At 44.4% G+C, this 12,733-nt stretch overlaps 1 protein-coding gene across 1 annotated transcript in view; it reads left to right on the forward strand.

The window, feature by feature from the left end:
* nav2a (neuron navigator 2a) overlaps window positions 1–12,062 on the forward strand; it is a 113,656-nt gene extending 101,594 nt beyond the window's left edge. The window contains 19 exon segments of the mRNA XM_069165679.1: window positions 618–904; window positions 3,315–3,487; window positions 3,601–3,734; window positions 3,737–3,753; window positions 3,989–4,127; window positions 4,130–4,174; window positions 4,337–4,437; window positions 4,711–4,806; window positions 4,985–5,159; window positions 5,310–5,545; window positions 6,823–6,841; window positions 6,844–6,921; window positions 6,924–6,972; window positions 7,693–7,705; window positions 7,707–7,765; window positions 7,861–8,057; window positions 8,171–8,289; window positions 8,702–8,902; window positions 9,182–12,062. Coding sequence (XP_069021780.1) covers window positions 618–904; window positions 3,315–3,487; window positions 3,601–3,734; window positions 3,737–3,753; window positions 3,989–4,127; window positions 4,130–4,174; window positions 4,337–4,437; window positions 4,711–4,806; window positions 4,985–5,159; window positions 5,310–5,545; window positions 6,823–6,841; window positions 6,844–6,921; window positions 6,924–6,972; window positions 7,693–7,705; window positions 7,707–7,765; window positions 7,861–8,057; window positions 8,171–8,289; window positions 8,702–8,902; window positions 9,182–9,307 — 2,264 coding nt within the window. The 3' untranslated portion in view covers window positions 9,308–12,062.
* Window positions 12,063–12,733: the final 671 nt, after the last annotated feature.

The following is a 12,733-nucleotide window of genomic DNA, read 5'->3' on the forward strand; positions in this document are numbered from 1 at the left end:
ATTAATCTTTCGGGGTTTCCCCACAAAATAGGGATTTTCGTAAGAACGAAGGCAAAGAAGAAGTCTTGAACCACAAAGCAACTGAAACATTTCGGTAAAGTCTTGAAGTCGCGAGTCTCAGATGCGCTTCGGGACATTTTCTTTACCATCGCCGGAGAAAAACCTCAAAAATATTTGGCACGTAAACAGACTTCTTAACCGTACTCGAGGTTATCAGCATATTAAAGCAGATGGATCCAATTTGTAGCATGTTTTTTTTATTTTTTTTTTTTTATTTATTTGACCTTTATTGAGATCAAAATCTCTTCACCAAATTAACAAATTAAACATTAAAATGCAGCACGCACGACATAATATACAAAAAAAAAATCAACAATCAAACAGCGACATAATCTTAAGAAAAACAAAAACCACGTTCTTTAAGATGCTCTTAAATTCATCGGTGGGTACAAGCGTGCCAAATTTGAGATCCTTTTGTGGTGCGTTCAATGACCGAGGTGCAGAGTAGGAAAAATCAGTTTCCCCCCCCCCCATATCTTGTCAGAACACAGACCTATTTAACGAAAGGCACGTAGCCGGTCATAAACGTGGTCTCCCCTCGTCCTGTGTCTCCCCAGCCGGCGGCAACGGCAGCCCACAACAACACCACCACCCCCACCACCACCACCACCACCACCACCAGCAGCACCACCACCACCAGCAGCACCAGCAGCAGCAGCAGCAGCAGCAGCACCAGCAGCAGCAGCAGCACCACCAGCAGCAGCAGCAGCAGCCGGACCTGCGCATCCGGAGGCAACACTCCTCCGACAGCGTCAGCAGCGTCGCCAGCGCAACCAGCCACTCCAGCGTGGGATCCAACATGGACGCCGACGCCAAGAACAAGAAGAAGAACAAGAAGAACTGGGTAAGAGGCCCGGGGACCGAAACATCTGGACTCGTGGTGGTGTGTATGTGCGTGTTGGTGTCACATGTTTGGTTTTCTCCCCTTCAGCCGTCTTTCAGTGGGGAAAAGGTGAATACACGAAGGATTTCCGTCGACTCAGACCGAACTACGACTTTGATTTTGGTGGTTTTGTGTTTGTTTTTTTTAGATCAAGAAAACTAATAGTTTGGGTTAAAACGTGGCTGAATTTTGGTCGAAATAGTCGTCTCTCGATCTTTAAATCACCAAATCAAACTACTCGGTAGCGTGTAGTCCTAAATTTAGCACTTTTTTTTAATTTTATTTTTTACAAATAATCATTAAAAAAAACCAAAAAAAAAAAAACAACATCTGACATACTTTCACTCAACACTTCAAACTTTTCCTTTTGTGTCGTTGAAAGAGTTTTTCGTGCACCGGAGGAGGTCGAGTCAGAGACGACGACGTACGCAGCTTTCTCTTTTATTTTATTTTTTTTTATTTTCCCCTCTCCGGTCCTCCCGTAGACCGAAACGACCCGTTAGCCCCTCTTGTGGCGTCGTCGTAATTTTAGGAAGAGCCTAAAAAAAAAAAGGCGTTACCGTGACAACAAGAACCGCCCTGCTAGTTGCGCGTGCAGCCGTCTTGTGTTTTTTGTGTAGATGAGACCCCACAAGAGAGTTTCCTCCGATGCAGGTGTGTGTGTGTGTGTGTGTGTGTGTGTGTGTGTGTGTGTGTGTGTGTGTGTGTGTGTGTGTGTGTATAATAATGGATCTTTAGCTGCCTGGAAGTCAAGTTTAAAAACCGTCTCCTGTCTCGTTGGTTTTTAAATCTCCGTCCCCCCCCTCACACGTCAACACGCCGGAGACCCCGTATGAACTATGTGCTGTTTTGTCTCTCTGTCTTCCTTTTGCTTCGCTTCAATGTGGCAGGTCTATGAGGTAAGAGGCGGTACGCTGTGTGAGATGACAGAAACCAAAACGAAGTCTTAACACCTCCCTGAAACCTCTCGTAGGTTACTAACCGCTGTCCTTCCTCCTCCTCCACCTCCTCTTCCTCCTCCTCCTCCTCCTCCTCCTGCCTCTGACACTGTCGAGCCTTTTTTTTCCTCTCCAGCACCGCTCCTAACCCCCGAAAAACTGCTCTTATGACACTCGAGCTCAGCGACATCACGCGCTCAACGACGAGAGAGAGTGTGATGGGTTCTCAGTGGAGTTCTCCATGTTGAATCAAATAATATGAAAGAAGTCGATTTTTGTAGATTTATGTATTTCTTTTTTCAGATGAGTACCAAAATTACAGTAAAAAAAAACAAACAGGTGTTTCCTTGTTTCCCCCAAAAAAAGTTGGGACGCTGTGTAAAATGTAAAAAAAAAAAAAAAATCCGAATGCAATGATTTGCAAATCAGTTAAACTTCTATTTAACTGAAAATAGACCGAAGACAACTTATCAAATGTTAAAACTGAGAATAGGACGTTCTTATACCCTGTAATGGTACTGACCTGTTGCGAGTTGTTTAACCCGGTATTTCTTTGAAGCGTTACACAACTTTTAGAAGAATGGGACCACATTTCACTTTCAAAACTCCAGCAACGGGTCTCCTCAGATTCCCCACCCACACATTTACAGAGTGTTGTTAAAAGAAGAGGTGATGCGTAACGGTGGTTTGTCGAGAGGTGTCGCTGGCATCAAATTCAAAACGAGAATATACATTTTTCATAAAACACCAAAATTTCTCCATTTCAACATTTGCTATTTTGTCTTTGTTCTATTTTGTCAGTTAAATATTGGTTTACAGGGTTTTATAAAAAATTTGCATTCTGTTTTTTATTGACTTTTCACACAGCGTCCCAACTTTTTTGGGAAACGGGGTTGTAGAGGAGAAAATTCAGAGGGAAAAAGAGTCCCTCTGAGTTTAACAAAATAAGAGTGAATGTGGTGCGAATTATAATGTAATGACATAATTTGCGGTCGTACAATCTGCTTTGTTCAGGTGTCCAAAACATTAGGAGGAACATCCAGAATTTTCATCCATTATCTTCTCATGATTTTATCTTGTTTTTTCATATTAAAAAAAAAAAACCCGATGACGCCATTCCTCTTTTATTTTGAAAAATATAGAAACACTGGCCGTGAATATAAATCAAAATCTACACTCAATGTTTCTTGTAAACATAACACTCGTTTGTGTTCAGAGCTGCAGCTCTAAGCGTCATACGACAGTTTACCCACAATCCCCTTCTCTCCCCTGTGACTCACTTGCACTTTTTCTCAGCTGTTTTCCTCCACTCCCCCCTCCCTCCCCCCCGACACACTCCTCTTCCTCCTCTTCCTCCCACTGTGTTCTCAGTAAACCTCACTTGTTTCACCGTCTCTGTCTCTCTTCTCTCTCTCTGTTTTTTCCACCTGCAGCTGCGAAGCTCCTTCAAACAAGCGTTCAGCAAGAAGAAGTCTCCCAAGTCGGCGTCTTCTCACTCCGACATCGAGGAGATGACCGACTCGTCGCTGCCGTCGTCGCCCAAACTGCCTCACAACGGCACCTCGGCCGCCGGCCACATGCTCAGGAACACGCACTCCAACACGCTGTACGTAAAACGACTCGGGTGTTTTTCGCGCGGACGAAAGAACAACAACAACAACAACAACAACAAAAAAAAAAACGGTGCTCGATTTACAGTATTTGACGTCTTCGAACCAGGTTGTCGGAGTGTTTGGACGGCGAGGCCGAGACGGTGATGCAGCTGCGCAGCGAGCTCAGGGAGAAGGAGATGAAGCTGACCGACATCCGCCTGGAAGCTCTCAGCTCCGCCCACCAGCTGGACCAGCTCCGAGAGGCATGAACCGCATGCAGGTCCGCAGATACACACCGCACACAGCCACACGCACACGCACACACACACACACACACACGCACACACACACACACACACACACACGCACACACACGCACACACACCTCACACTAAAGGAGAAAATCAGCACCGAGTCGCAGATGGTTGCAAAAATAACTTCTGTTCTATGAAGCAGCTGACGGGGAATTTACATTTGGGATTGGTTTTTTTTGTTTCTTTTTTCTTTTTGCGCAGGTGGAGATCGAGAAGCTGAAAGTGGAGAACGACCGTCTGAAGGTGGAGAATCACAGCAGCAGGTTGGGCTCCCAGGCCTCCGTCTCCTCCCCACCTCCCCCCCACGCGCACGGCCCGACCCCGGCGCCCGGCCCGGGGCTCTCCAGCACAGCCTCAACCTCACCACCAGCGAGTCCACCAGCCTGGGTAAGACACGGGACGCGGATGGCAAAGAAGATGTCGAAACGGTGTTATTTCTTCATTTACATCTGCCATTAACTCGCGTATTTAACATTTAAAATGATTCTATGCATAAGACCGGCCGTGGAGAAATCATAGGGAACTGAAAAAACCTCCCCTTCCTGTCAGACATGCTGCTGGACGACACCGGGGGAGAGGGAGGGTTGAGGAAGGAGGGACGGCACGTGAAGATCGTCGTCAGCCTGGAGGAGGACCGCAAGTGGGGCGAGGTGAGACCCGACGGGAAAAATACGATTAAGTTATTTTCTAATTAATGATGGGAAAAAGGAGAGACTTCCGCTAACAACACCGAGATAACTCGTGGGAAAATAATTATTGACTTAGAATTTTATGAGAGCCGACCTCTAGTGGCACTCGGTGGTACTACAGCTTAAGGCATCAGCCTCCTTTTTCAGACCCGGAAGATACGAACACTTTTATATCCAGTCTTATAGTCAGGTATTTAAAGCCATCTGTTTCCCCCCCCCTCTCCTCCATCACAGGAGGGCCGACCTCGGCATTTCCTGATCGGCTGCATCGGCGTGAGCGGAAAGACTAAGTGGGACGTCCTGGACGGTGTGGTCCGACGGCTTTTCAAGGTAAAACTGAAGCACTGAAATCAAATAACAAGACACTGCATCTATGTTGGCAGTGATATTTATGAATTTAGAACAGCGGAAAACACCAGCTGGTATAATCTTTAAAAAGCTTCAGAACAATTACTGAATTTGAGCCCTTAAAAAAGTGTCTAAATGCCGAGCTCTGCGTGTCCGACAGGAGTACATCACCCACGTGGACCCGGCCAGCCAGCTGGGCCTGAGCTCCGACAGCGTGCAGGGTTACAACATCGGGGACATCCATCGGCCCAGCGGCCGCAGCGCCGCCCACACGCCCGAGCTGCTGCCCTGCGGCTACCTGGTGGGAGACAACACCATCAACATCCAGCTCAAAGGTAAATAAATAAATAAATAAATAAATAGATCAAGTAACTGGACCAAAGAAATTCAGAAGCAGCTATTGGATGTGTTCAATTTTGAATCAACTTTTGACGTGCGTGTGCGTGTGCGTGTGTGTGTGTGTGTGTGCGTGTGTGCGTGTCCAGGTGTGAGCAGCGAGAACGTGGACTCGCTGGTGTTCGACACGCTGATCCCGAAGCCGATGCTGCAGCGCTACGTGTCGCTGCTGAAGGAGCACCGGCGCGTCATCCTGTCGGGACCCAGCGGCACGGGGAAGACCTACCTGGCCAATCAGCTCTCTCGACACCTGCTGCTGCTGGAGGGCCGACCTCTGACCCCCAACGCCATCGTCACTTTCAACGTGGACCACAAGTCCAGCAAGGTAAAAAAAAAAAAAAAAGACAGGAAAAAGTGACAGATGAAAGACGGCACAATAAAACGGTTTTAGCGGATGACTAACGAGTTTGGAGGTAAAATTTGAATTTATCAGACGTGCAGACTTTGGATTGTCTCGGTTTCTATTGCTCGAAACTCAACATTAAAATGGACTTTTGTATAAGTGGAACTTCATTTTGTTTCACTTTCAAATGAATTACAAATTTCATATTAGAGTTATAGGAACTGTAAGAAATACCTGTTAAAGAACTGACCCACTGTTAGATAGATAGATAGATAGATAGATAGATAGATAGATAGATAGATAGATAGATAGATAGATAGATAGATAGATAGATAGATAGATAGATAGATAGATAGATAGATAGACAGACAGACAGACAGAATGATAGATAGATAGAATGATAGAATGATAGATAGATAGATAGATAGATAGATAGATAGATAGATAGATAGATAGATAGATAGATAGATAGATAGATAGATAGATAGATAGAATAATAGGTAGATAGATAGATAGATAGATAGATAGATAGATAGATAGATAGATAGATAGATAGATAGATAGATAGATAGATAGAATAATAGGTAGATAGATAGATAGATAGATAGATAGATAGATAGACAGACAGACAGACAGACAGACAGACAGACAGACAGATAGACAGACAGACAGACAGACAGACAGACAGACAGACAGACAGATAGACAGACAGACAGACAGACAGACAGACAGACAGACAGACAGACAGACAGATAGATAGATAGATAGGTAGATAGGTAGATAGACAGACAGACAGATAGATAGATAGACAGACAGACAGACAGACAGACAGACAGACAGACAGGTAGACAGACAGACAGACAGACAGAACAGACAGACAGACAGACAGATAGACAGATAGATAGATAGATAGATAGATAGATAGATAGATAGATAGATAGATAGATAGATAGATAGAATAATAGGTAGATAGATAGATAGATAGATAGATAGATAGATAGATAGATAGATAGATAGATAGATAGATAGATAGATAGATAGATAGATAGATAGATAGATAGAAAAGCAAATACACATCATGCGCTAAGTTGAAAATGATTTCATAAGTTCCTAGAAGTCGATTAAAGTGAGAGAAAGTCGGTGTAACCTGTAAATTTATACCTCCAGAAAATGAAGGTCAATTATAGCAAAGAACTTCAAGACCGACTGATTGAGTCGTGAACGTAAAGCCACGTACCGATGTGTCTCCGCGTCTGCAGGAGCTGCGTCAGTACCTGTCGGTCTGGCCGAGCAGTGCAGCAGCGTGGCGGCGGCAGACTGCCCCCTGGTGGTCATTCTGGACAACCTGCACCACATCAGCTCCTGGGAGAGATCTTCAACGGCCTCTTCAACTGCAACTACCAGCACTGGTCAGCACGCACGCACACACACACACACACACACACACACACACACACACACACACACACATCCATATGCACAATCCTGCTAAAGATTCATTTTTGATTGACTATGGATACACGTCCACAGCATTAATAATCAATAGGGACAAAATATGTGAAGAATATGGTACAACCCGGTTTCCTAAAAAAGTTGGGACACTGTGCACGATATATCAATAAAACAGAATGCAATGTTTTGAAAATCACCTAAACCCATATTTAATTGCAAATAGACCAAAGACAACATGTTGAAACCGAAAATTAAAATAAAATGTGGTAGTGTTTCATCTTTTCTTTTTTTTTAATTCACGCTCATTTTGAATTTGATGGCAGCAACACCTCTCAAAAACAGGTTTGCATCATTTCCCCTTTTAACGACACTCTGTAAAACATTTGGGAACTGAGGAGACTCCACTTTCTGGAGTTTTGAAAGGGAAATGTGGTCCCGTTCTCGCCCGATCGAGGAGCTTCAGCTGCTCAACAGTTCAGGGTGTCCTTTGTCGTATTTTTTTTTTTGTGCATCGCATGATGTTTTATTTACACTTTACACAGGGTGCCACCTTTTTTTTGGGGGGGGGGGGGGGGGGGGGGTGGAAAAAGGGAAAGTTGAACACGACGGACGGATGTTCCCCCCCGGTGACGCACACAGAAATAAGCGTGTTTTTTTTTTTTCCCGCTCTTTTTCAGCCCTTACATTATCGGGCACCATGAGCCAAGCCACGTCATCCGCGCCCAACCTGCAGCTTCACCACAACTTCAGGTAAATTCTCCTCCGCCCTCTCGGAGCGTTTTGGATTTGCTTTTTAACCCGCGGGGACATCCCCGTCGAGCCGCTGACATCTCGTCTCCGGTCAGGTGGGTGCTCTGCGCCAACCACATGGAGCCCGTCAAAGGTTTCCTCGGCCGCCACCTGAGGAGGAAGCTGATCGAGACGGAGATCGGCAGCCGGACGCGCAACACGGAGCTGGTGAAGATCATCGACTGGATCCCGCGGGTCTGGCACCACCTCAACCGCTTCCTGGAGACGCACAGCTCCTCCGACGTCACCATCGGTAAGGACACGACGCGCCGTTAAAGAAAGATCGGTTCAAATTTAAAAAAAGATTTATTTTTTTTTAAAAAAGAGTCAGCGGGTGTTTGACCTTTTCTGCTCCGCCGCCCGCAGGACCTCGCCTCTTCCTGTCGTGTCCCATGGCCGTGGAGGGGTCCAGGGTTTGGTTCACCGATCTGTGGAATTACTCCATCATCCCGTACATGCTGGAGGCCGTACGGGAGGGACTGCAGGTAACGGAAACAAGATGGAGGACAGGTCGGGCGCCGACGAATGAACCGATTTTTTATTTTTTTTTTTAAATTTTCGATCGATGTGACTCAACATCAGCGGACGTTTAAAAGGATCCACCTGACGCGTTATATCTTCTGTTGGAATGATAGATTTGTTCAGATTAAACCTTTTTAAAGGCGCCCGTGTTGTGTTCATCGAAGAGGAACGGATTCGATTTCTATTTATAATCTATGAGATTTAATAAGCAGCTATTTACCAAAAATTCGACCTTTTGAAAGAGAAATGAGGAAAAGCAGGAATTTGTTTCTCTTCGGCAAAAAAAAGATAAAAGAAACAACTTAGTGATGCTGAAATTGAAATATTGCAGTTAATAACAACAAACCTCCATGTTTCACCGTCTCTCTCTCGTAGCTGTACGGCCGCAGGGCGGCGTGGGAGGACCCGGCCGCCTGGGTGATTGACACCTACCCGTGGTCGGCGACGCCCCCTCCGGGCGACTGGCCGCCGCTGCTGCAGCTCCGCCCGGAGGACGTCGGGTTCGATGGCTACTCGGCCCCGAGAGAGGGCGTCAGGAAGGAGCCGCCGCAGAGCGACAGCGACGCCGACCCGCTGGTGAGCAAAAACACACACACACACACACACGCACACGCACACACACACACACACACACACACGGATAAGAACCGCTAGTTCATTGTAGTATCTGTTACAGCCGAGCAGCAACCAGCAGCGACGTCACCCGTCGGTTTGTGAACGGCCTTCACTAGTTCACAAGCGGTTCGGAGCAGGAAGTGACCATATTTGGACGAGCTCGGTCCAATAGCTGCAACAGTCTTATTTTCTAATTAACGACGGGATTGTTTTCTCTCTGACACTCGTCTCCGCCGACAGATGAACATGCTGATGCGTCTGAAGGAGGCGGCGACGTCGTCGAGCCCGCAGAGCTACGACAGCGACTCCAACAGCAACAGCCACCAGGACGACATCCTGGACTCGTCGCTGGAGTCCACCTTGTGATGGCTTCTCGAACCGTAATAAGAAAACTATTCTCGCTGAGAGAACGTCTTGTTGAGAGCTTTTTTTTTTTACTTTTTTTTTTTTCACGCCACAAAATCCAGCCACCTTAATTTGGGTGCAGGTAACCCAAATATTTAAGGAAGGAAAAAAACAAAACATTTCAGTAAAAAAAAGAAAAACGGTCATCAAAACTTTCTACTGCGCTGGTTTTTTTTTTTGTTGTTGTTGTTTTTTTTCACCGCTGTGGCCCCGTGGCTCCGCTGACAGGAGCCTGACTTCTTACGTAACAGAGAATAAAAGCACACAGCCTGTTGGTGAGGCGTCATCATCATCATCATCATCATCAGCAGCAGCAGCAGCCATCAGCCATCAGTTTAATTCAACACCAGCCAGGAGTCCTCCATCCTCCTCCTGAGACGACACAGCTCAGCTGCAGTGCACCGGAGCCGCCTGCAGAGGGCGACGCGGGCCCTCGTCTCTGGAGCAGCTCCGGTGGCTGCTGGACAGACAGACGGACGGACGGACGGACGGACGGAGTCGCCTGTGTGACTGCCGGAGGATGAGTCGAGCCAAAGTGAATGTTAACGCCTGATCTCACTTCAAAATACCGCTCAGATCTTTGGTTTTTCCAAATTTGACAAATTCAATGTCAAAGCTGCAATTCGGAGAGTGGAAAAATCTAGTCCACAAAAGACACTCTCAAGAAAGCACAATTCAGAAAGACGTCCTGCAGGTTATTGTGGATAAAAAAAACAATGAGAACTGGTGGGTTTCTTTCTGCTAATACAGAAGGAAAACATTGTAAAAAAAAAAAAATAATTTTGCATTGTCCAAGTCAGTGGTAAAAAAAAAAAAAAAAAAAAAAAGTCCAAATCAAGGAAACAAGACTCAAACAAAAAAATGACTCCCCACAATTATTCGCTGATTCTTTCATTTTACTTTCTGGAGTCGAGGCGCTTTTTCATTGAGAACCTTCAGAGCTGAGAAAACAGGTTGTTCCACCGAAACGGTTCCTTTTAGAAACAAAGAAGAATTTACTATTGGCTAAAACACAGAGCTGTTAACAACAGTCACTAAAAGAGAAGCTGGTCTCGTCCTGCACAACGTACACAGACGAGGACAAAATCTCATTGTCAAAAATCCCGTGTTTCTTTGTCATTTCTTTGAGAAAAAAAAGAAAAACAAAGCGCCGACTGCATTCACTCTGGCTCCATTTGCCCTTTTCACTCCTTTATTCCAGTTTGAGATGATGTCATATACGTGTTGTAATTTCCACCAATAACGCCCTTAATAATCCTTTTCCAGACCCCCCCCCCCCCACCCCTCCCCACCCCTCTCCCCCCGTCGTTCCCCCCAATGCAGGCTGTTGTAGCACAATTTTATTCTATTTTTTTTTTTTGGTGCTTCTGGAACTGAACTCTTTAACAAAACAAATGCCTTACTCTTTTTCTAACAGACGACGTGCATTAAGCCGATTTTATTTTTATTTTATTTTGTCTAAAAAGTGGCTGTGACACTTAAACAGGGCTCCGAGTCGGCGCTTTTCCCCGTCGGGGCGACGTCGACCAAAACTCTCGTCATATCGATCACCGGTGCCGTTGGGGGAGGGGAGGGGAGAGGGGGGGAGTGAGAAGCAGTTGCTTACTGGGTGTTTTCTTTTTCTTTTTTTTTTCCTCGTTGTTGTTGTTGTTGTTGTTGTTGAATGCACGTAGGTACGACGCGGCGCTGAGAAGCTGCTGTAAATATTCGGAGAAGAAAACAAATATTTTGGTGGGTTTTTTTTTTCGGTGCTTGAAAATCAGAAGCTGTCGCAGGTTGAGGGAAAGTTTAAAGATGTGATTTTTTTTTTTTTTTTAATTTTCTCTTATACCTCATTCTCATCCTTGAACTGCGCTCTCGCCACGCTTTATTCGTCTTGTTTTCGATTACACGTGATTTGCGACGAGCAAAAATTGTCATAACAAACTAATTAAGCGGGAGGGGGGAAAAAAACTAGTGTATATGCTGCTTTGTTTATAGTGATATAATTAATCAGAGGTTTAAAGTTATAAAAAAAAAAAAGTCCTTGTGGTTGGATGATGATGATGATGAAAAAAACAGTTGTTTCCATGGTTTAAAAAAAACAAAACAATATTCTACTTTTTTTTTTTTATTATTATTATTATTTGTTTTGAACCTCGCAGGCTTCCTTCTCTTTCAGTGTTTTTTGTCACCGATCCTATGCAACCTTCATTCTGATCTCCAAATGGAAACCGAAAGACGAATGTGGTTTTTTTTTTGTGTGAAGACTTTTTCAGATTTTGTGGCCGATGTCTCATTACGTCATCGTGTGTCGCCGCCCCCCCCCCCCCCCCGCCCCGCCCTGTTACTGTCCCTCGTAAGCACAAAGATCCTGTCTTGTCTGTGTAAAAGCCTGCTCAGAGAGGTGCGGATGTTGTCGAAAGCATTTTATTACTCACAAAAAAAACTCGATGAATGTTTAGCCTTCTTAGATAATGTACATTTTTTTTCTTTTTTTTTTTTTATATGTAACATAACTTTTGTAAATACTTGATTACCTTGCAGGATTTTTGATGACTTTTTTCTAGCCGATTTGTTACAGCATACTTGAAAAAGGAGTATTTTGTGTACAGTCTCTTTACATCAGAGCAGATCGTCGCTGGTCTGCCCAGGGCTCGGAGAATTTAATCTGATATCACTGTACTAGTCTTAAGTTATTGTGATTCAATAAAATTAATGATTATTTATGATTGAATTTTTGTCAAACACGTTTTTTTTTTTTTTAAAACAACCACACAAACCTGACTTGGAATTGTTTACAAGGTTTATTTGGTATTTGTACAAAAAAAAAAAAAAAAAAAAAAAAAGTGTGAAATAAACATATTTACAGCACATAATACAACATACTTATTAAACAAATTCATATAAATTATTAACGAAATAGCTACATTTTTTTTTTTTTCAATAAACAACTCTATTCGATGTCAAGGTAAAAGTAACTCAATATTTCTTGGCATAAAATTTCCATACAATAATTGTACAAAAACACTGTACAATTGAACAAAGCTGTGCAAAACAGCAAACCGGGATCCTGTCCAGCGCGCATGCGCAGATGAAGCGACAAAACAAGAGTGAAACTTTCCTTTTTTTTTGTTTTTTTTGTAATAGTGACATTTTGTGGAATCTTGTTTCAAATCTGCTCACAGTCTCATAAAAACAAATGGTGGGGTTATATCTCTGTTTGTTTGTTTTTTTGTTTGTTTTAATAAATTAAGATACTGTTATTTCTTCTTCGTCTGACTCTGAGAAGTCCGAGTGCTTGCTGGAGAGAGACGGGGAGGAGACGCTGGACCCCCGCCGCCCTCATCCTGGCTCTCCGAAACGCCTCTTCCCCCTCCTCCTCCTCCTCCTCCCTCCTCTTCCTCC

The sequence above is a fragment of the Embiotoca jacksoni genome, unplaced genomic scaffold (assembly GCF_022577435.1).
Source record: "Embiotoca jacksoni isolate LCO1_2020_lvr unplaced genomic scaffold, fEmbJac1.0.p SCAF_35, whole genome shotgun sequence".
Classification (NCBI taxonomy): domain Eukaryota; kingdom Metazoa; phylum Chordata; class Actinopteri; family Embiotocidae; genus Embiotoca; species Embiotoca jacksoni.